The sequence below is a fragment of the Stegodyphus dumicola genome, chromosome 9, assembly GCF_044657685.1.
Source record: "Stegodyphus dumicola isolate Sdum_Otavi_A_Nest chromosome 9, ASM4465768v1".
NCBI classification, from domain to species: domain Eukaryota; kingdom Metazoa; phylum Arthropoda; class Arachnida; order Araneae; family Eresidae; genus Stegodyphus; species Stegodyphus dumicola.
This window is the reverse complement of record NC_140776.1, coordinates 11,768,139-11,790,525: the sequence shown is the minus strand read 5'-3', so window position 1 is coordinate 11,790,525 and position 22,387 is coordinate 11,768,139. Positions and strand designations below refer to the sequence as shown.

Here is a 22,387-nt window from a genome sequence, read left to right as displayed (position 1 = left end):
TTCAGGACGACAATGCCAGTTGTCATGTTTCGACGTTAACCAAGGCTTGGTATGGTGCCAATGGAGTTCATCGAATGGACTGGTCTGCCCAGAGTCCAGACCTGAACCCTATCGAGAACCTCTGGAACGAGTTGCATGGCCGAATTCAGGGGTGCACTCACTACCCGTGCAAAATCTGAGAAGGAACTTCTATGTCTTCTCCAAGATGTGTGGAAGAAAATACCACTAGCTGTCATACAGAGACTTTTAGAAAGTATGCCCCGAAGGGTCCACGCTGTAATTACCTCTCGCGGAGGCTCTACCAACTATTGATTTTGAATAAAGTTAGTTTTTCTTTTCTATCACAGGTGTCCAAATACTTATTGGTAGTCAGTGTATAATCTCTTTCGAATCCATTTTAAGTCAGTTTGATAATTCGTTTGGGGAAAAGAGTCCTTTATTCTTTCGTCATATACATGTCATATTAAAAGCACAGGAAAACCCGGAGCAGTGTCGATGCGTGATGAGATAAAAGCACAAGGAAATGACGGAACACTGTAAATGCGGTGATCTAAAGAACTTGGCAGTCGAGGCAGTTTTAATTCCATTTTTATTTTCAACTCATATTTGTGGCCCAATCACTTGGCACTCTAGTTGTGCCTTTCCACAGAAGATTTACATTTTTGATATTGTTGAGGAAAGCAAGCCAGCGAAATTACATCTTAGCAAAGTAGAGAGCAAAAGCTGAAGTGCTTAGTTATGAAGGATGGAAGCACGCGAAGAGAAAAGTTTTGGTTTACAATTCGGTGATTGGTTGTCAAGAGGCATCTGGTATTAACGGTTACGTAAGATCGCATGATTAATTTGAATGACGCAATGCAGGTAAGTTATTACGATTTTAGAATAGAGAGGAAGAATTAATGTTTATAGTTATATTATAATTCTGATTCATACATTTTTTATCTTACAACATAGACATACATACATAGACGCCACGAAAAAAATCCCTTCTGAATCCATTTTAAGTAAGTTTTATAATTTGTTTGGGGAAAAAGTGTCCTTTATTCTGTCGTCACTTAACAGATATCAGGCAAAAACATCGTTAAATTGCATTCAATAGCGGTCAAATGAATATTTTCGTTGATATATGGTACCCAGAATTTTTTGTGAATACAATACTTCCTTTACTTCGTACAAGGAAGTAAAAAGAAAACAACAATTCTTAAGCAATGTGTATATTCAGATGCTTAAAAATCTCAGTGTACATAATGACATATTTATCCATTGTCAAAGAACTCAGCCAAAAAGTAAAATATATATTTTTGATAAGTTTATTATTATTACTATTATCTGAATTCTTTCAGGTACACATATAAAGTTTTTACTTAAATTAACGACTAATTTGTCGGCGAATTCGTTATACAAGCACTGCATGTAGCTTACTATAAGAATATAACTGCAAGGTATGTACTGTCGAGAGATTACTCTTAGGTGAAAGAGTGTCAAATAAAATATGCTCTTGTTTCTTCCATTCCATTCGTGATTCGACGCCCGGGACGTTCGACGCAGGTGACTTTCATGTTTATATCTATAGAGGGTGCGTACAAATTTTTAGAATGATTTCGATAAAAAAAATTTTTAAAAAGCAAATCTTTCGGAATACAATTTTTTGGCAATAGCTGATTATCTAGAAGCGTCTGGTATTTTAAAATATATTCTTTCAGGATAGAATGAGAGATTCATGGAGGGATTCATGGAGATTGAAGCTGTGGCTTGAAGGATATGTTTTTGCGCTAAATAAAGAGAAATATCGCTATTCCATAATTAAAAAACATTGTGAAATGCATGTTTTAAAATTTTAATATATAAAAAAGCAACATTATTATAGGAACTGTCAAAACTGTCAGTCATTATTTGTACATGGAAAAGAACGCTACAAACGAATACCCAGAAAAAGGTACTTACTATTTCTAATGTTCCTATAGTTAAATCGCTGGTAACAACAGAAAATTCGCCGACGCAGAAATCAAATGAAAAGTCTTTAAATACATCTGTAGCAACTCTGAATAAAATAATAAACCAAGATTTACAGCTTAAAAAAGGTAAAATAACATAATATTCGCCGGCTTTTGCAGAGGACTGCACCCCCCCCATAAAAATGTTTATTTATTAAGTCTTAGGTAAGTTAACTAATTAGTCAAAAGGGCGTTAGCTCGGAAGGGCTATTAATTTCGTTTTGGCATTTTGCGTTGAAAACTTTAAATGTCCGTTTCACTTTTGAGATTGTGGCCACCAAATATTCTCACCCTGTTTTATAATTAAAGGAATTAAATAATGAAGACTCTGCATAAGTGTATGTATGTTCCTCGCATCGTGATAAAACAACGGTATCTAGAATTTTGAATAACGTACGTCTCCACCCGAATATGAACATCTGGAAGCCCAAATTTGGAATTTGTTTTATTATCGATTTCATATTTTGCAACACTTTAACGAATTTTGATTAACAAACTCAACGATTTCAAAGCGAGCAACGGGAACACTGTACGGGAGGAAAAAAAAAAAAAAAATGGTGTAATATGAAATCTGAGAATTTTCAGATTATTTTTATTTTATTATTTTATTTATTTATTTATTTATTTATTTTTTGTGTGTGTGTTTTTTTTTATTCATTTGTTCCTTTTTATTTCTAGCTAAGTTTATATAAATTGTTCAAAAAAAAGCGAAATAAATGTATAGACTCTAATCACAAATATTTTCTTGCCCGAAATTGATGCATGTGTCAAACTCTAAAAGAATATTTCAATTTTTCACTTAAATTCAGATTTATCAGTCTTTACATCTGAAACAAAATGAAAGCTACAACTCGAAACAAATTCAGAGAATACAGATAACACTGCCAGACACAAAGAAAACTAAAACAAATCAATAAACTCTCTAAAATTACTTCTCGTTCGAGAGTGACGTCATACTTCATGGAGTTCGTAATATTTCATAATATTGTTACGTTTTTTTCTTCTGACACTACGTTTTACATTATTTCCTTCCGGGTTCGAGCAGATTTGGAGTGAATAATGACAATACCACTTGATGAAGTATCGAAACACACTTTATTGGCCAGTATTGTCAGGACAGCTCCAAAACACGTTTTTACAGTCGTCGATGAACTACTATAAACACGCTGACAAGATCCACGACACAGCCTCCAGGTTATCATGCTATCATGGTGGAGACAGCTTCACTGCAAAGCAATAGTGTACAGCTCCCGACTCTGCTTGGTCGTTCTCGGAACTCCACGTACTCTCGAGACTCTCCACGCTACAAGTCGCGATGCACTCGACTACACACACAGCACGGCTCCTTACTCTTCGGTTCAGTTGTTCCCGGAGCTTAACACGCTCTCACGACGATGCACTAACCGCGATACACTACGAGACTCTTTCGGGGCACTCGACGACCCACTCGGTACTCGCTGCGCGACTGTCAACTCGATCGATTCCGCAGCGACTGACTCGTTAGACGAGACAGGGTTTATAGAGCTTTCGGCTGGTGTTCGAGAACATTCTGGGCTAAACCGGTAAGAATTCGTTCCAGAAGGTTCTCCATTCGTCCATGGCATATCGCCAAACCGGCGATTTCTCGTCAAATGTGGCAAACCTGCCTTCCTTGCTATTTTATGGCAACCCTAAAACTGCTTTGCGGGGAAGTTATCTCGCCTGTACATTTCGTAACACTATCATTTGTTTTTTATGAAATAATCGCATAGCTTTCAGTTAATACTCGGGAAAAGTTTTCGCTCAGCAATAAAGTAATCAGTTAAATAAATACGGTTTCAATAATATTTCATTAATTACAATAAATTATCATATCTAAACTTCTGAAATAGTTATTGATTTGAAATAGCTGATTAAGTATCATTTCTGAGACACTTACAATTTGATTGGTTTTGACTGATTTCCGTTGCCATCGGCATATTATTAATATAACTAATTATGGCTTATTATTAATATAACTAATATGGCTTATTATTAATATATTAAATATAATGTCTAAGACTGAAACATTAATTTAAGTTTGTTTCATGCGATTACAGAAAATGGTTTTAAACGGATGTACTGATCTATACTAGCATACTATTCAAAGATATTGGAAAGCATATACACTAACGATATAAATGCCAAAATGTTTTAAAATTCATTGGAATATATTTTCATTGTTGCTAATTCAGAATTAGCAAACTTTTTTATGCTTTAACTTCTAAATACGATTCAATCTCCAGTGAGCGGGCAATGATCGAACAGTCTATATCTGCTAAATGGGAGAGCACTAACCTCAACTTAGTGCCTTCGGAGATTGAAGAACTGTCTATTAATGGAAAATATCCATTAACGGAGGCTTGACTGTAACTCACTAATAGCCGATTCCAAATCATTCAGCTTAAAAAATCATTCTTAATTATAGTCTGTGTAATTAAACAAACGGTCATGAGATACCTAGATATATTGGCAGATCAAGAGCACCCTAATGCCCTCAGGGTAAAAAGATGGCGACGGATACTTCATGTACGATAATGCAATTATACACTGAAGTGACAAAAGTCATGGGATAGCAATATACAAATATACAGATGGCAGTAGTATCGCGTAGAAAATGTATAAATGCGAAGTGCTTTGGCAGGGCTTTCATTTGTGTTCAAGTTATTCATGTAAAGAGGCTTTGACGTGATTATGGCCGCACGACGAGAAGTAACAGACTTTGAACGCGGAATGGTAGTTGGAGCTAGACGCATGGGTCATTCCATTTCGGATATCGTTAGGGAATTCAACATTCCGAGATCCACAGTGTCAAGAGTGTGCCGAGGGTATCTAATTTCAGGCATAACATCCCACCATGGACAGCACAGTGGCCGACCACCTGCACTTAACGACCGAGACCAGCGACGTCTGCGTAGAGTTGTCAGTGTTCACAGACAAGCAACACTGCATCAAATAACCGCAGAAATCAATGTGGTATGTGTCCAATAGGACAGTGCGGTGAAATTTGTCTTCCTTGGTCTATGCCAGCAGAAGACGACTCGAGTGCCTTTACTGACAGCACGACATCGCCTGCAGCGACTTTCGTGGGTTCGTGAGCATATCAGTTGGTCCCTAAATAAATGGAAAACCGTGGCTTGGTCAGATGAGTCACGATTTCAGTTGGTAAGAGCTGATGGTAGGGTTTGAGTGTGGCGCAGACCCCACGAAGCCATGGACCCAAGTTATCAACAAGACACTGTTCAAGCTGGTGGTGGTTCCATAATGGTCTGGGCTGTTTTTACATGGCATGGACTCGGTCCTCTGGTGCAACTGAACCGATCATTGACTGGAAATTGATACCTTCAGCTACTTGGAGATCACTTACAGCCATTCATGGACTTCACGTACTCAAACAACGATGGAATTTCAGTGCGCCACGTCACCGGACCACAATTGTTCGCGATTGGTTAGAAGAACATTCTGGACAATTCCAGCGAATGATCTGGCCACCTAGATCGCCCGACATGAATCCCATCGAACATTTATGGGACATCATCGAGAGGTCAGTTCGTGCCCAAAATCCTGCACCGTCAACACTTTCACAATTATGGACGTCTGTAGAGGCAGCATGGCTCAATATTCCTGCAGGGGACTTCCAACGACTTGTTGAGTCCATGCTACGTCGAGTTGCTGCACTTCGCCGGGCAAAAGGAGGACCGACAAAATATTAGGAGGTATCCCGTGACTTTTGTCACTTCAGTGTACATCGTGTCAGAAGTGTTCAAAATTGGTTTGCTGAATATCAATCTGATTTCCAACACTTTCCTTGGCCGCCGCATAGCCCGGATCTTATCCGTGCAAAAGGTGGACCAATAAAATATTGATCTTGGGTTTCTAATTCATTGGCCAGTTTTTGTATATACTGTTATTACGGTCTTTTATATAATTAATAATACTTTTTATATTGAATTTATTTCATTTCTATAAAAGATAGTTTTTATAAGCATTCGTAATTACCTTCTTAATGATGTTGAGGTTGCAAACTGTAAGTGCTGGAAATTCTACTTGATTTGCATCCTTCTCTTCTGTGATGGTCACTTTAGGACTGCTGGCGAACATAGTAATGAGGTAGCTGCAATGGTAACAACAACCACTGAGCGACGACAAGAATATGAATATCCAAAAAACTTTCCGTCCAGTATTGCGGCTACTTGTGATTTTGCGCACACCATGTGTGGTAGTTTGATCGACATAAGCAGATATGAGACTTTGGTAGCTGGATGTTCCGCTCCATGCCCTACCCATAGCGGTGGCTGGGCCGCTTTAATCACCTGAAAAACAATTAAAAAAAAAAAAGAAGACAGGAAATAAGCTAAGTTTTCTCATCGACTTTTATGATTCAATTTAAAATTTTACTTTCGTTTTTCAGATTATTAATCACAACCACAACAACTACAATACAGGGTTAACATAAATAGTCATTCGTTTTAATAAGGCTTATTTTCAAAAGTATTTTACGTACACCCAACAAAAGATATATGAAAAGAACCACAAACTCACCAAGTTTATACACCCTCTACAAATATTCAGTACGTGCTTTTTTGGTGACACAACACACCTCTACACGATAATCGAGCTCATTCCATATGTTTTGCAGAATTGTTGTCTTCAGGGCAACCTTTGTAGAATTGTTTCCATCCTGTCGATTGACCAGATGTTCGGAATACCACAAAAAAAAAAAAAAAAAAAAAAAAAAAAAAAAAAAAAAACGTGTGTGGAAAGAAATTGCGTCAACGGTTGCATTTTAAAGCGTACCCTATGTTGCTCCTGCAACAATTAAAGCCGGAGGATTACGCCCGTCAACTCGATTTTTGCGTCAACATTGGAGGACGAAGATTTCGCCAAAAAGATTATATTCAGCGATGAAGCAACGTTCCACTTATTCGGAAACTTGGTGGAATAGTGAAAAACACTTGCTGAGTTTGTGGTTCTCTTCATATATTTGAAATGTGTGTACCCGTAATACTTTTGAAAATATAGCCTTTTTAAAATCAAAGAATCATTTATGCTAACCTTATTTTATAAGACGCTAAATTTCTGCTATTAAAATTATTTCTTCTTCACAATGCCACACAACGCTGAATTTCTGCTATTAAAAATATTTCTTCGTGTATTAAAGCTAGAAAAGTGATGTCAGTTCTTCTGTCTTTTGCCAAAAGTAAAAGTTTCGTCAAATTGGTAGTGTCGCGGTACTTTCCTTATTCAAAATTATGCATTTTCAAGATGACAGTATGGTGAGAATGCTTTGAACGCCTGTGTTATAAAATAATACCATAGATTATGAGATTACTACTGCTAAGCCAGTAGTGGTAGAAATGATGCTTCTTCGACCTTTCATCGACTTGCCAAAGCAAAGACTCGATGAATTGCTTGCAGCAGAAACAACAGCTTCTTCGAACCTTCATCGACATGCCAAAGCAAAGAATTAATGAATTGCTTCCAATGAAAACAATTTTGCATTGTATGTCATCATTTATGATGCACTACTTGATGCTGGATTTATGGACTCTTAATTTGTTTCCATTGTTTCTGTATCATAGAAATGCTCCAGAATGTTCATATCAAAAGGCCCCCGAGCCAGAGCGTTGCTTTAAAGTTGATTAAATGTTTTTCGATCTTACTACGAGGTAACTAAAGACTGATGACACATTGCAGAAATACTTCTATACTCTCAAGATGCTCGAGAATTATAAAAGTAGTGTACATAATCCGTGAAAATGTTTCCTTAGCACATACCCTATCAGCGATTCTTCAAACAAACAGTAAGATATTTTTTATGGCTATTCTCTAGCCGTAATCAAAGTCAGATAATTCGGAATATGCAGCCATACTAAATAATCAGCTGCACTGAAATGAATAGCAGACTTTGCAGGTTTCTTCAATTTATATCCAGCGCTACCACATATAACGCGCTAGTTTAATTTATCTCTTTGTGGTATAATGCGCTTTATACATGCACCTCCTTTTGGTTTAAACCCTTGCTTTCCACTGCAAACCTTATTTCATATAATGTATTTCCATGTGGCATCACTGTTCACAAGGTTATTATAAATTAATAGCGCCTATCTTCTGCATGTAATCAGAAAACCTTTGGGCCTCAAAGGTAAAATGGCGGTATTTCCTCGTGTATTTTCCCCTTTTAACTGATGATGATGAGGAAGAAGAAGAAGTATCCGCTAAATGGGAGAGCAGTAACCTCAACTTAGCGGCTTCGGAGATTTAGACACTGTCTATTAATGAAGAATATCCATTCACGGATGTTTGACTGTAATTTTGAGGAAGTTTTGATGACGATGACGAAGACGACGAAGAAAAATCAAAAGTCGATTTTAGCTTATAGATGATATTATTCATAAAGGTCTACAGAATGAAATGATATGCATGTAAATTCTAACTTTAATTTCGAGACAAAGAAATATGAGTAAGTTTATTTTTTTGAGAAATGTAAATGTGATATCGTATTTAAAACAAAGGAAAAAAAAAGGTTGGAAATTGTAGAAATTCCAAACTGCAAATTGTTTCAATGGATAACTTTTGCAAGTAATATAGCATCTGAAATTTTAGTTTCCGTTCATGCTGTGTTAGTTGTTACATACTATTTGTTTGGTGCAAGATGAACGTGAGTTTTTCCGAAGCAAAAAAATTTTATATATATATATATAATTTTTATTTTGCTTTTATATACATATATATATATATATATATATATATATATATATGATTGAGCATTACTTCGCAACGCATCATTACGGATAAATTGTCGAAGCATTTAATCTTCTCACGTATCACTGAATCCAACAAGTCAACGATTTTTTGCTTGGTAACTTGATTTCGAGAAACTGAAAGCTTTTTGATCAGCCAGTATTTTTTATCTGGTACAGAGAATTTCATTACTTTTTTTCGTTTTTTCAAATTCCTTAATAATCAATAGAATTTATTTTTCTTTGCCGAATTATTTAGTGCAAATAGCACAGCAACAGATATATACAATCTTTGAACCGACTCATAGATTAAAACCTCTCACTGAGACCGTCTCTGAAAGGTTACCAGTATTTCGTAAAACACAAATAAACTTCGATACCGAACATCATTTCTATAAGGCCACCATCTCCATAAAAGATCAAAATGCTCAGAATCTATAGGTGACCCTTTAAGGGCATGGCATATTCATAGCATGTGTTTTAAAAGTGTGAGAAATGATAAAATGCAACGTTCAATATTTAAAAAAATTATATTTAATTCCATATATCTGATTTAAAGCAGGCTTTTGGAACATGAGGTTGGTTCGATCCGTCTAATTCTTATCAGTTAGTTAATGGAAGTTATCCTTTTGACCTTAGAAACTCCTCAGAGAAGCCTTTCCAAATTTTTGGATCGTTTTGCTCATTATTTTACGCTAACATCCATTTCTTATTCGCGCTTTTCAGTTATACTGCCCATATGCCATTCGACGAAACATAAGATCTTTAAATTTTATCAGTCTGTGATTGTTTACAAAACTCAGCGACACGTAAATAAAAGCGCACTTCTCAAGAATTTAAATCCTTATTTTTACGCAATGTATCCATTTCCCACTTTTTTTTTTATATGACATCGTCAACTGTATTCCCTCAATAACGTGAAATTGATACATAATCGTTTGATCTGCTTGTTGTTGACTAATCCTCACTTGTCTAACCTATAGCCAGCCCTAGCCCACGAAATTCCTCGTGGCAAAGAGCGCAAGATTACGCCTGCCTCATGTTGAGCACCTTACAGGTGGCAGTACGATTTAGCTCAGTTACTCCCCCAATTTTGATAGACAGCCACCCGGAGAAACGGGTCCGATGGTTTCCCACTCAACCCTCTTCTCTTACCACTAACCTTTAGAGAGGACTTTCGGCTCGCCGCATATTTAGAATGCCCCCATGCCGCACTGACACTATACATTTACAAACATACCTGCCTTCTCTGAGATTCGAACCCAGGCCCTTTGGCATGGCAGTCAGCAACGCTAATCGCTATACAGGTTGGGCGGTAGTTTGATCTGCTTTTCCATTAAGCTACTGCTGTCGTAAAACTTAAATTCAAGATGGAGTTTTTAAAATGATGAGGAAAAAACCAAACGAATTATAGAAGGCAGTAAACAGAAACCTTGTTGAGTCATTAGGTTCTTTTTAGGTCACATAATATTTAAATTGGAGAGTAATAATGCAAATTTATTAGTTCAAACCTGTATTTTTTATTTCATACGTTATGACACTACTGAATCAAATGTAGACTGAAAGTTGCCAGGGTGGTTGAATAAATGTCTAGTCAAGGTAATTAAAAGGAATCTCGTTAATTATGTAGTATAGAATATGAAACATTATGTCGAGAATATAGCATTTTTTGAATTATTTTAAACAGTATAAACAAAGATATTCAAATATGTAGCAAAGAATATGAAGCAGTGTGTCAAGAGCTTAGCACTTTTCAAATTATTTTAAACAGTATTAACAAAGTTCTTCAAATAGGACATCTTCAAAGTTGCATCAAATCCATTATGGCATTTAAAAAGACAGTTACTTCAAATGTGATGACTTAAAATGGCCCTTCTTCGTGTGTTTCTGATTTATAAAGTAAACACTTCGCTGTAACTTTTAGTGTGATTGATTTGGCGCCTATCTTATTCTTTCGCCTAAGCCTCACTCGTTTCCATTTTGTACTGTCCGTAATATATTATACTTCCTGATGTTACATTTTACTTTACTTTTAATAGTTTTTGCAAATTTTTAATCCTTTTTCATCATTTTAAGAGCTTTGCTGGTTTTAAGTTTTTCTTTTCTAAATGCAAAAATGTTGTTGCAGTGATACTCTACTTCAGGCTCTAGAACTGCGTTCGACCTTGATTTTGTATCTAGTTTAATGATGTATTTTGATAACAGCTTGATAAGAAAGTTATTTTTATAAATATTCTTAATACTTTCCATTTACTTATGCAACTGATAAAAGGTAACACGCTGATAAAATTAAAGCATTACTCATCAAATACCTTCCTAATAAACTGGCATAACAATCAGTAATTAATAAAATAATCTTCATCCCAGTATGCTTTCCTGTACGTAACATAAACAACAAAACAATAACGTTCTTGAATATATATATATATATATATATAATTATTACTTGTAGAGCCATTAAGGTTTTTTTGAAGCAAGAAACACGAAAAACGAACAGTATCCTCGCCGGGACTCGAACCTGGACCTCTCGAATACGAGCCTAGTGTGCTAACCGTTACACCGCGAAGGAATGCTGGAAGAAGGGAAAAAATACCGCCTTTTAAAGGGAAACTGGGGATGAGGAGACCTAATCGCCTAATCCTGGTGGGGAAGAACCATCGTCCACCACCTTTTTTTTAGTTCGGGCGCCGCTGAAGAGTCATTAGGTTATTTTGATGGTAGAGACATGAAAAATGAGCAATGCCCTCGCACTCAAACCTGGACCTCTCGAATACGTGCCGAGTGTGCTAACCATTACAGCATGAAGGCATACAGCTTTTAAGTGGCGACTGGGAATTAGGGTAACCATTCACCAAATCCTGGTGGTGAAGAATCATCATCCACTACCTTTTAGTTCGGGCGCCACTGTAGAGTCATTAGGTTATTATTAAAGCAGTAGTACATGAAAAGTGAGCAATGCCTTCGCCGAGACACGAACCTGGACCTCTCGAATACGCGCCGAGTGTGTTAACCATTACACCCCGAAGGCATACAGAAAGGAGGGAGAGAATACCTTATAAACTTACCTTCGAAATGAGATCTTGTGATTTTCTATTTCCGCATTGGTTTTATAACGTCGACACTCACTCTTTCTATTATTATTATTATTATTATTATTACTTGTCTTTGAATTAGAAGGTCCATGCTATTAAAAAAAATACTTTTCTGTTCTTTTTAAAAACAAAAATACACAAAAAGTAATCTAATAACTTTGCATTCTTTCTTTGCTGTAGGCACAAAATTATGCTTTCACTCCAACGAGACATAACTTGTTCATCGCGAAAGGGAATATTGAAATCTGCCGTCTTGCCGTTCCTAGAAAATGTGACAATTTTGAAAGATCCGGAATTAAATATTGACCAGTAGGAGTAACGAAAAGGATTCCTATTTCCTTGCCTTTAGCACGTGATCTCATGCCAAGGCAAAATAATAACATAAACAAAGAAGCAATACGAAAACTTTCTTTTTATTAATATCGAAACGTTGGCATATTATGTTATTAATTTAGGCCTTAAATTTACTGATATACAGAGGCTTCTAAAAGTGTTCAGACACTTTAAGAATCTGTAGAGAAAGCAGCGTAGCCCGGAATTAAATTCGAATATAAAGCCTACTATTTTTTTCATATCATTTTTCATGTGATTTTGAATAACGCCAAACTTTTCTTTTTTAAATACTGATCTATTTTCTTTTTCTAAAATTGAAAATGTACGGAGTCATAGATAAACACGCCACAAAAATGATCGCACACCGAAACATTTTCGTAAAATTTCATAAATAAAATTATAATCTGACACTTTTTTTTCATTTTGATGATGTTTAAAAATTCGTTTGGCTCTAATCTTTGCTTGCTAACTTCGTTATAATTTAATTAATATTTAAACATTTGTCGTAGTCGTAAGGAAACAACCAATATCGCTCGAAAATTGATCATTTTTTCATCAGAAGGGTGGAAAATAGATCCGGGATATCGCTAAATTAGTAAATTTATCCCATTGTAAGGTGCAGTATGTAATAAAACGCTTTAATGAAGAAAACCGGATCGAAAATGAAGTGAGAAAACGTCGCCTTCCAAAGTTAATTCAACGTCATCAGAGATTTACAGTTAGAAAATTTGTGAAAAATCAACATTTGAGTGCTATAATATTTCTACGAAATTTACTGAAATATTTTCTATTTCACATGAAACTGTTTGATGAGTATTCATATCAGCTGGATTGCATAAGCACTCTGCTAGAAAAAAATTTTTTGTAAGTGCAAAGAATAGAAAGCTTATTCTTTCCTCCGCACGATCAATGGTAAATAAGTCCAAAGCGTGTTGGAACCATATCTTATTTGCAGATGAAAGCAAATTTAACATTTTTGGTTCCGATGACCTTATAATTTTATAGAGAAGAAAAAATGAGGAACTTAATCCCAAGCCCACCGTCGGTATAGTAAAGCATGGCGGTGGAGGTGTCCTTGTGCGGGGGTGCATGTTAGTATCAGGATTAGGTCATTTAGTATTTATTGATGGCATAATGAACCATGCTCTTTATTTAAATATTTTAAAAGATAATTTAAAATTATCCTCCCAACATTTGGGTAACAGAAATAACTTTTTTAAAAGGATAACGATCCTAAGTATAAGCCCCTTCACGTTTTCGCCTTTGGTGCGTCTATAATTATCTACAGGTTCTAAAAACACCACTTCAGTCACTAGATTAAAACCCGATAGAACGCATTTGGAGAGAATTACAGGCTAGAGTACGAAGACACAACATAAAAACGTAAAAGGAACTAAAAACAGGAATAATGGAAGAAAATAATGAATATTACAAAAAAAAAAACAAAAAAAAAAAAAACTGATGAACTCTACGCCCAGACATTTAAAAGCTGTCATAAATGCCTGCAGGATATTCTACAACATACTAACTAACAGAAATACTACAATATTTACAAATTTGTGTAGATTTCTTTAAAGTGTACGAAGACGTTTGTGGGGTAACTTTTCTGCTACATTTTGATTATTCATTTTTCAAAAAAAAAAAAAAAAAAAAGTTATACTATGTTCATAAAATACCTAATGTATTTTTGCTAAGAGTGTAGAGACATTAGGTGTTTTTTTAAAGCAGGAGAGATGAAAAATAAGCAAAGGCTTCACCGGGACTCGAACCACGGACCCCTCGAATACGCGTCGAACGTGCTGACCACTACACCACGAAGGTATGCTAAGAAGGCGGGAGAAATACCTTATAAGAGAAATTTATAGACATTATTAAAAAATTCTCAATTCCCATTATTAAATTTTATTTATGAATAAAGCAATATTTCACTGAAACTCTTAACCAGGGTTCGTACACATTTCTGCACACGGAAATTAAGTACTTTTAAGAGCTTTTAAAGACCATTAATAAAAAAAAAATTAAGGCCATGTGAGCAAATGGGAACTGAATAAATTCAATTAAAAATACTATTCTATGCCTGAATTTCATTTTTGTAATAACATGCTAAAAATAAAATAGATCCCTAAGTAGTATGCATTATTACTAAACATGAATTAATTAATATAATTACTAATAAGTTTGAGAATAAAATAAACTTTATGCAATTTATCAAGTAGCATTAAATATCTTACACTTATAATAGCTGGACATATTTGAAAGAAGATAAGTGACATTTACATTTTACTAATAGTTAGCTTTATGTCGATTTTTTTTTATGTCACATTTTGTCACATACTTGGTTAGTCTAGAGGTTTAGTAAATAGCAGGTAGATTTTATGTCAAATGGCATAGGTTAAAATGAGAAGTAAGATCATAATCAGCATGATTCATAACCAAAAGACTGAATGTCACCGCTGCTGATTGTACAGAGAGAAAACCTGATTCGAACAAACCTGAAAGGCCTGATGTAGGCACGGTTGGCAAGTGTTGAAATCAAAGCTCTGATTAATGCTTTGTGTAGAGTTCCAGAGGTTGTAACCCAGTTAATATACTTTAAAGTCCAATACCAAAGGTAATATACTTTAAGGTTAAAGCACCAGAAGTTATTTTGCATTATTTTAAGTCTCACTAGATGCAAAAAAAAAAAAGTTTTACTTGAATTTTTACATTTTTGTGTTTTATCTTGTGACCACAGTGAGTATTAATGAAAGGCAATAACTCTCTTTAATATGTAGATATAATTTTTAAGAGTAAGCAGTTAATTATAAATGATTAAATTAGGTAATTAGATAACCTTAGTCATTATGGATTTACATGGCCCCTATTAAATTTTATTTTTTAACAATATTTGTTAAAAACGCCCTATTAAAATCAAAATCTAATAGAATTTCTCAATTTAAAATACATGTAATTTATGACATTGATTCTTAAACGATATTAGGATTAAAAGCTAAAAGCTAAGCACATTAAAAGCTAAAAAACATTTATGTTTTGTAACAACAATACTCAACAAAATATTTATCCGTCATTTTAATTTAAGATAACCTTAGTCATTATGGCTAAGGTTATCTTAAACATTTTGGCTAGTTTATATCGATTTCCTTCTCTTTAAGCATCTTTTCTAACAATGAGAGATTTGTCTCAATATGCAAACCAATGCTCTCACTAGTTTCTTGCGTGCATTATCTCCTAACTTATCAACTTCTTCACAATGTACCTATGAGGGTTTACTTGATCTGGTAAAAGTTAAATAGTCCCAAACTCCAGACAGACGAGAGGCAAATGATCCCTTTCACTTCTTGCTTAGAAACTCGAGTATCCCATCATTTATATCAGAAATAGAAACAAATTATAACCCATGAACCCATTCAAAAGATAACCATATATGTCAGTGAATCGCCAAAAATATTCCTCCAAAATGCTAATTCGCACTCAAAATGGCAGTCGTAAAAACAGACAGAAATTTCAGATGATTAAAATTAAGGACCTTTTGCTGATTTTGGCCAAAATTAAGGACTTTGAAGGACCAAAAATTTAAGGACTTTTAAGAACTCTTAAGGTAGTGTGTGGTATTTAATTATGGCAAAGCACACGAGGGCTATCTGCCTAAGGCGGGGGTACCTTCGTGGAGGACTTTCTAAGGGAAACTGGCTCGTATACACGTTACACATGGGGAAAACCACGAAAACGCCCTTCGAGCCAGCCCATTCGCCAGAACTCTTAAGGATCGTACGAACCATGTCTTAAGTGTACGAACACTTTTATGAGCCAATGTATAAAGTTAACTTTTTAGCATTCCGTTTACTTACTTGTGGACATGACAATGGATCAACTAAAAGCAATGGGAAGTTAAATGACGTAATTTTAAATATACATGTTACGTTTATTTTAACACATGTTTTCACCGACTGAGAAACTGTAAAATGGATTCCTCTCAACTGTTCAATTTAATAGCGGTTATAGCCGAGTTTAAGATGTAGTTTAACACGAATTTCTGGCAGAAATAAAAAGCAATGTTTTTTTTTTTTTTTTTTTTTTTTTTTTTTTTTTTTTTTTTTTTTGCATAATAATACACTTTTTCAAAAGATAACCTTAGTTAACCATTCTATTCCTAAGAACTCATTGACTAATTTTCCTAAAGCAGAGATCAGTTTGTCATTTCTTGCTTCACATTTGCGCTGCAATAAATTATTTATCTATCAACCTGTCCGTGTGATATACATAAATTGTTGCTCATTAAAGAAAGACAATCCCTTTTTATTCAATTTCAGTTTTCAGTGCAAAAATTTAATAAAGAATAAAAAAAATCGTGTGTGCTTATCGTATGGCAATAAATGGTTATTTTGTAGAGTCATTTGGATTTTTGAAATAGGAAACACGGAAAATGAGCAATGCCCTCGCCGGGACTCGAACCTGGACCTCTCAATATGCGCCGAGTGTGCTACCGATACACCACGAAGACATGCGAAAAAAGGGGAGAAAATACCTTATAATTTAACACTCGGTAGAAGAATTTATTGACCTTAAGCGAGTAAAGTAGAAAAACAAGTTTCCTTTGATTTTAAATACATAAATATTTCTCTTATTACCAGAAAATTTCGTATTTAAAAAAAAAAAAAAAAAAAAAAAAACTAGGTAATAAAGTAACCCGAAAAATTAAAATAATAAAAATTACCAATGGAAAAACAGTAAATTAAAACACTTACTGCCTGTAAAACACTGGTTAAGATTAAGATTTAAAATTTTAAAACTGGGACCCAATGGAACATACTGTGATCAGAATTTTTAACTATATTGTACGAAATGTCCAACACGTGGTAAGATAGCTTACCCGCAAAGCGGATTTAGGATTGCCATATTTGGAGCGAAATCGCCCATTTGGCGACAAAACTGGCGATATGTCATAGACGGATGGAGAACATTCCGGAAAGAATTCTCACCGGCTTGGCCCAGAATGCTCTTGAAGGCAAGCCAAAAGCTATATAAACCCTGCCTATATGCGGAGTAGCAGTTGATCATCAGAGTGTATCGAATGTCTTGTAGTCTAGTGTCTCGTCAGTGGATCGTGAAGCCCGTTGAGAGTGTGCCTCGTAGTCCATTAAGTTGGTCGTCAGTCTAGTGTCGAGTTGGTCGTCGGAGTCTAGCGAGAGCATTGCCGAGTCTAGCGAATGTATCATCGAGTGCATCGCGAGTTGTAGCGTGTAAGCTGAAATTAAGAATGATAGGAAAGTGATTTTAACTCAAAATTAACTGTTAAAAACTTAGGATAAACCTTACAGTGCATTTGCATATATGAATTGCACTAAAATATATATCATTTAACCCTTTGACTCCGAATTAAAAAAAAAAAATACCCCGTTTTTTATCCAAGGGAACAAAATATGTCATAAATAAAGTAAATTTAGCATTTTGGATTTTTTTTTTTTGGGGGGGACGCACGGTTTTTGAATCAAAGGCCAGTGCAGGATTTACGTATAAGCTACACAAGCTATAGCTTAGGGCCCCCGCTTTCTTGGATACCTCTAAAAACCCTCTAGGTATCCAAAAATCATATTTGGCACTGACATATAATATGTGGAATTATAATATAATCATATATACTATATCAGGTTCAGTGTTCCTCCTTACTTGCTTTGGGAACATTAAATGACCTGACTCGGAACAGGGAGCTTACTAAAGCTATGTTCAATAAATGTGGGAAGTAGACAAGATACACAGGAAGGGTATACGAAACCCTTTATTTTTCTCTCTTTACAATGATTTCCGGACTTCGGAATACAGAGACCAACCACTTGTGGTCTGAACGTAAGAATATAAAAATATTAACTAAATTCTAACTAAACTAACTTTGGATTAATAAACAAGTATCTACTTGAAGATTGGCCGTATATTAACAGAAAGGCCGTATGTAGTACAGAGAACACTACGATACGTTTAAAATTATCAAGAGGATTAAACCTCTGGCCTTGAAGGCAACCAGCAACCGAGTAATTAATGGCCGAGCAACCGAGAGTATTGTATAATTATATGTGTATAATTAGCAACCGAGTGTATTTAATGGCCAGGAATGCTATGGCAAGCGGCCTGCTCCTAATCACTCCTTCCTCTCTCTTGCTTGGCAAAAAGCCACAACTTAAGTACTTGGCGTTCGCAAGACAAATTTGCATAAATAAGCTTTTAATTCTGGCCGGAAGTAGAAAATAAGAAGTGATAGTAAAGATTTAAAATAAAATAAACGTTAGTAAAACTTAAGATCCTTACAACTATATCTCAAATAGCTTAGGCGCTTATTAAGTCTAAATCCTGTCCTGGCTGGGACACATATATCCTAGCCGTAGTTAATGGTGGGATACATATTTTCCACACGTAGCGATCGACTTGCAATAATCACACCTATTTATTCTGGAAAACTTTATTATATGACATAGATTTACACCGTATGGTACAGGGTAAAAAGCATTCTTTGCATAACCCAACATTACACATTGGGCAACTCATATTGGTTCTTTTCTCTATGTTCATTTCTGTAAAACGAGTACAGTGGCGTCTCGATTTTCCAACTATTGGAAGATGATCTCTAGCATTCAATAGATTCTAAGTACTTTTTAACCAAGCAGTCATTTTTAAATTTTTAGTGGTACATATATGTCCCGTTAGTAATCAAATGGTTAATGTAAGCAAATCAACTGAAATAAACTAAAAAAAAAAAAAAAAATCTGAAAGGTTTCACATTTTAAATTACTTACAAAGGGACGTTTTTTAACATTTTGTCTGTTACCTTTATTTATTAAATATCACGTTCTTCGCACTTAAACCATAAAATTCTGTTCGATAGCAATGTCGCAAAATAATTTTAAATGAGCATATCTTCAGAATTTCCGATACACTGTTCCGCGCACTGGAGAGAAAAAGGTATCTCTCCTCCCGTAGAGTGTTGCCATTGTTCGCTTTTAAATCGTTGAGTTTGTTACTCAAAAATTCGTTAAAGTTTTACAAAATATGAAATCAATAATAAAACAAATTTAAAATTTGATCTTCCACATGCCCATATTCGCACTAGGATTACGTCATTCAAAATTCGATGGCTCTATGTACCGTTGTTTTATCACAATGCGAGGAATATACATACATTTATGCAGATTATTCATTATTTCATGCAGGACTCTAACATTGGGTGGCAACAGTTTGAAAAATGAAACGGACATTTATAGTGAACCAAAGCAAAATCGCAAAACGAAAACAATAGTCCTTCAGGGACAAAACCCCTTTAGACTAAAAAAAAAATCAAAATCAAAACAGAATCCCGAATAATTAGACTTGGACATAATTATTATAAGAATAAGATATTAATGATCATTGTATCTATAATTTATTTAGCACATACTAGTTTATGTTTCAATAATTTTTACTGCGAGGAATTACAATTATTTCTAGGTTATCTCTAAATATATAAAAGACTGAGAAGTATTCTTTGATACCATCAGTTTGTTAATTGAAAAAGCCTTTAGATTTGGGTTGTCAGCCAACAGCAAGGATATTCGAATATTAAAAGAATTTCAAATCGTCTCTTTCAATGACATATTTAATTTTCAGCAAATACACCTAAATATTTATTCTTTTTGTTTGCAAGTATATCGGTTTTCTGCTACTTAACAAAAACACTGTCGAACATTTCAAACCTGTAAACAAATAGCGCATGCCAGGGAAACAAAAGTAAAATTCGAAATGAAAAGGAATGAATTAAACATGGTAAGTTTCAATGATATATTTTTTCATCTGATGACATTTTTTCCTTGCTTTAAATCATATATTTGCATATACAAATCCATTTCATGTTTACTCTCCCAATCGATTTTAGATACAATTATTTGAAATAACCCGGATGTTACTTCGCTTCACATAACGCATTCAATCTAGCAGTCATAAGATAGATTGATTTCTCTCGCAGTGTATTTAATGGCCAGGAAATGTAAAACAAAACAGCGCTTCCTCATCAATGATGCATAACTGTATTACGTTTGTTTTTAAAAGAACTTCGATTAATAGTCTAGAAAAATCAATGTCATTAAACAAATTTCTTGAAATTTTTACTCCAAAGGGGCAATTTGCCTATAAAGGCTATTAATTTCGTTTAGTATTTTGCGTCGCTTCCCTATAAATATCGGTTAACTTTTCAAATTGTTGCCACCCAATAATAAAGCCTTGCATTACATTTAAATAAATTAAATAACGAAGAATCTACATGAATATATTATGTTTCTCGCACTCTGAAAAAACAACGGTACCTAGAGCCATCCAATTCTGAATAACGTAATCCTACATTCGAACATATAGGCATCTGGAAGTCCAAATGTGGAATTTGTTTTATTATCTGTTTCATATTTTGTCAAACATTAAAGAATTTTTGAGTAATAAACTCGACGATTTCAAAGCATGCAATGGCAACATTGTACAGAAATATATATATATATATATATATATATATATTTCCAGCGCGTGCGCCTGTAACCGGAAATTCTAAAGATACGCTTTTTTAAATAGTTTGTGATATTGATGTTGGACTGAATTTTATGGTTTAAGTGCAAAGAACATGATATTTAATAAGGTAACACACAACACGTTAAAAAACGCTCCTTTGGGCGTAATATAAAATCTGAAAAAAATTCAACTTTTTTTTTTTTTTTTCCTTTAAATTACGTTCTCTTTCAAATTTTAGTGGAAACTAGACAATCTAACTTTATACATTAAAACTCTAATTATGTAATCTTCGAATGTCTAGACTTTAATAACTGGTTATTTCTAGGTCACAGTTTTCAACTGGTGGAAATTATTCTCCTTTCAATATATAATGAGGGCAAACTTCAAATAGTGTCTGATATTAAATAAAGAATAATCTGTACATATGGCACTCGTACAATCTGTACAATGGGGCACTCGTAGATTAGACTTTTTATATCACCCCACAGGAAAAAGTCCAAACACGAGAGATCCGGTGATCTTGGTGGCCAAGCTATGGACCATCTCGATCAATCCATCACCCTGGAAATTTCGTGATTTGTATAACCAGCAATCCTATTGGCAATCCACTGTAGAAAATGCCTTTGGGTTAGACTTAGACTCTATAAGTGACGAGCTATTGCGAAGAGCAATGTTGCCGGTTCCAGAATTAAAGCCCAAGGGCACTTGACATAAGGAAATCCGTACGTGGAAAAAAATCTCAGATGAAAAAACGGAGTAAAGGGGAAGAAGAGAAGTACCAAAAAGAGCAAGGCAATCCAATCGGACAAGTTCGCAAAACGTGACGAGCGATCATAGCTTTCAAGGAGGACCCAAGACAATGCAAATCAATGGCAACAATATGAGAAGATACACTACAGCAATGGTTCCAATGACAATAATACAACTATACAACACAATTTAATACAACTATTCAACGCAATACACTACAACTCAACAACAACCTATTTACAACACTACTATATCATCACAATGCGAAAAATCTCACAGCATTAGTTTTATCAATCTCCAAGAACAATGTTCAAGCTACAGAAGAACTTCAATCAAAATCAAATGTAATATAAACAGCTACAAGTTGAGGAGCTAAGTAAAAAAGTTGTCATCTCCTCCCATGAACGTGTGAGCAAGTGGTCTGAGGCTTTTATCTTCGAAGAGAATTTCATAATTAAAGACTTGGGAGTAATTAACAAAGTCACATTGCACAGCTTTGTTGAAGAATTTTTCATTAGATCTTCTGATGTAATCCGGAATCGTCTCATGTTTTAAGTCTCTGTATAAAGGTTTATTGCGGATAAGATAGTGTGAATCAGTAATAATGCGCAGAAATTTGTTTTGCCCTACTTGTAATTGATGCAGTTGAGTGACCGTGTTCTAAGCACGCGCAGCATAACAAAGTATTGGTCGAATGCAAGTGGTATAAATATGTTTTTTGGTACGCAAACTAAGATTTGAATATTTTCCAATGACCGGGAGAAATCTGCATATTATGCCCATGGCTTTGCTCTTGACACTATTAATAGATTATTGGTTAGACCATGTGAGCCTTTTTTTCAAAATAATTCCTAAGTATTTGGCCTTTGTGACCAGAGGAACAGCTTCCTGAAAAAGGTAGAAATCTTTAAAAGCAATGTTTTTCTTAGTTTTGCTGAGA

At 34.8% G+C, this 22,387-nt stretch overlaps 1 protein-coding gene across 1 annotated transcript in view; it reads right to left on the bottom strand.

Moving 5' to 3' along the window:
- The window catches only part of LOC118194991 (acid-sensing ion channel 2-like), a 53,873-nt gene extending 47,553 nt beyond the window's left edge, over window positions 1-6,320 (bottom strand). The window contains exon 1 of the mRNA XM_035366214.2: window positions 6,012-6,320. Within this exon, the coding sequence (XP_035222105.1) occupies window positions 6,012-6,299 (288 nt within the window). The 5' untranslated portion in view covers window positions 6,300-6,320. The remainder of the gene's footprint in view (window positions 1-6,011) is intronic.
- Window positions 6,321-22,387: the final 16,067 nt, after the last annotated feature.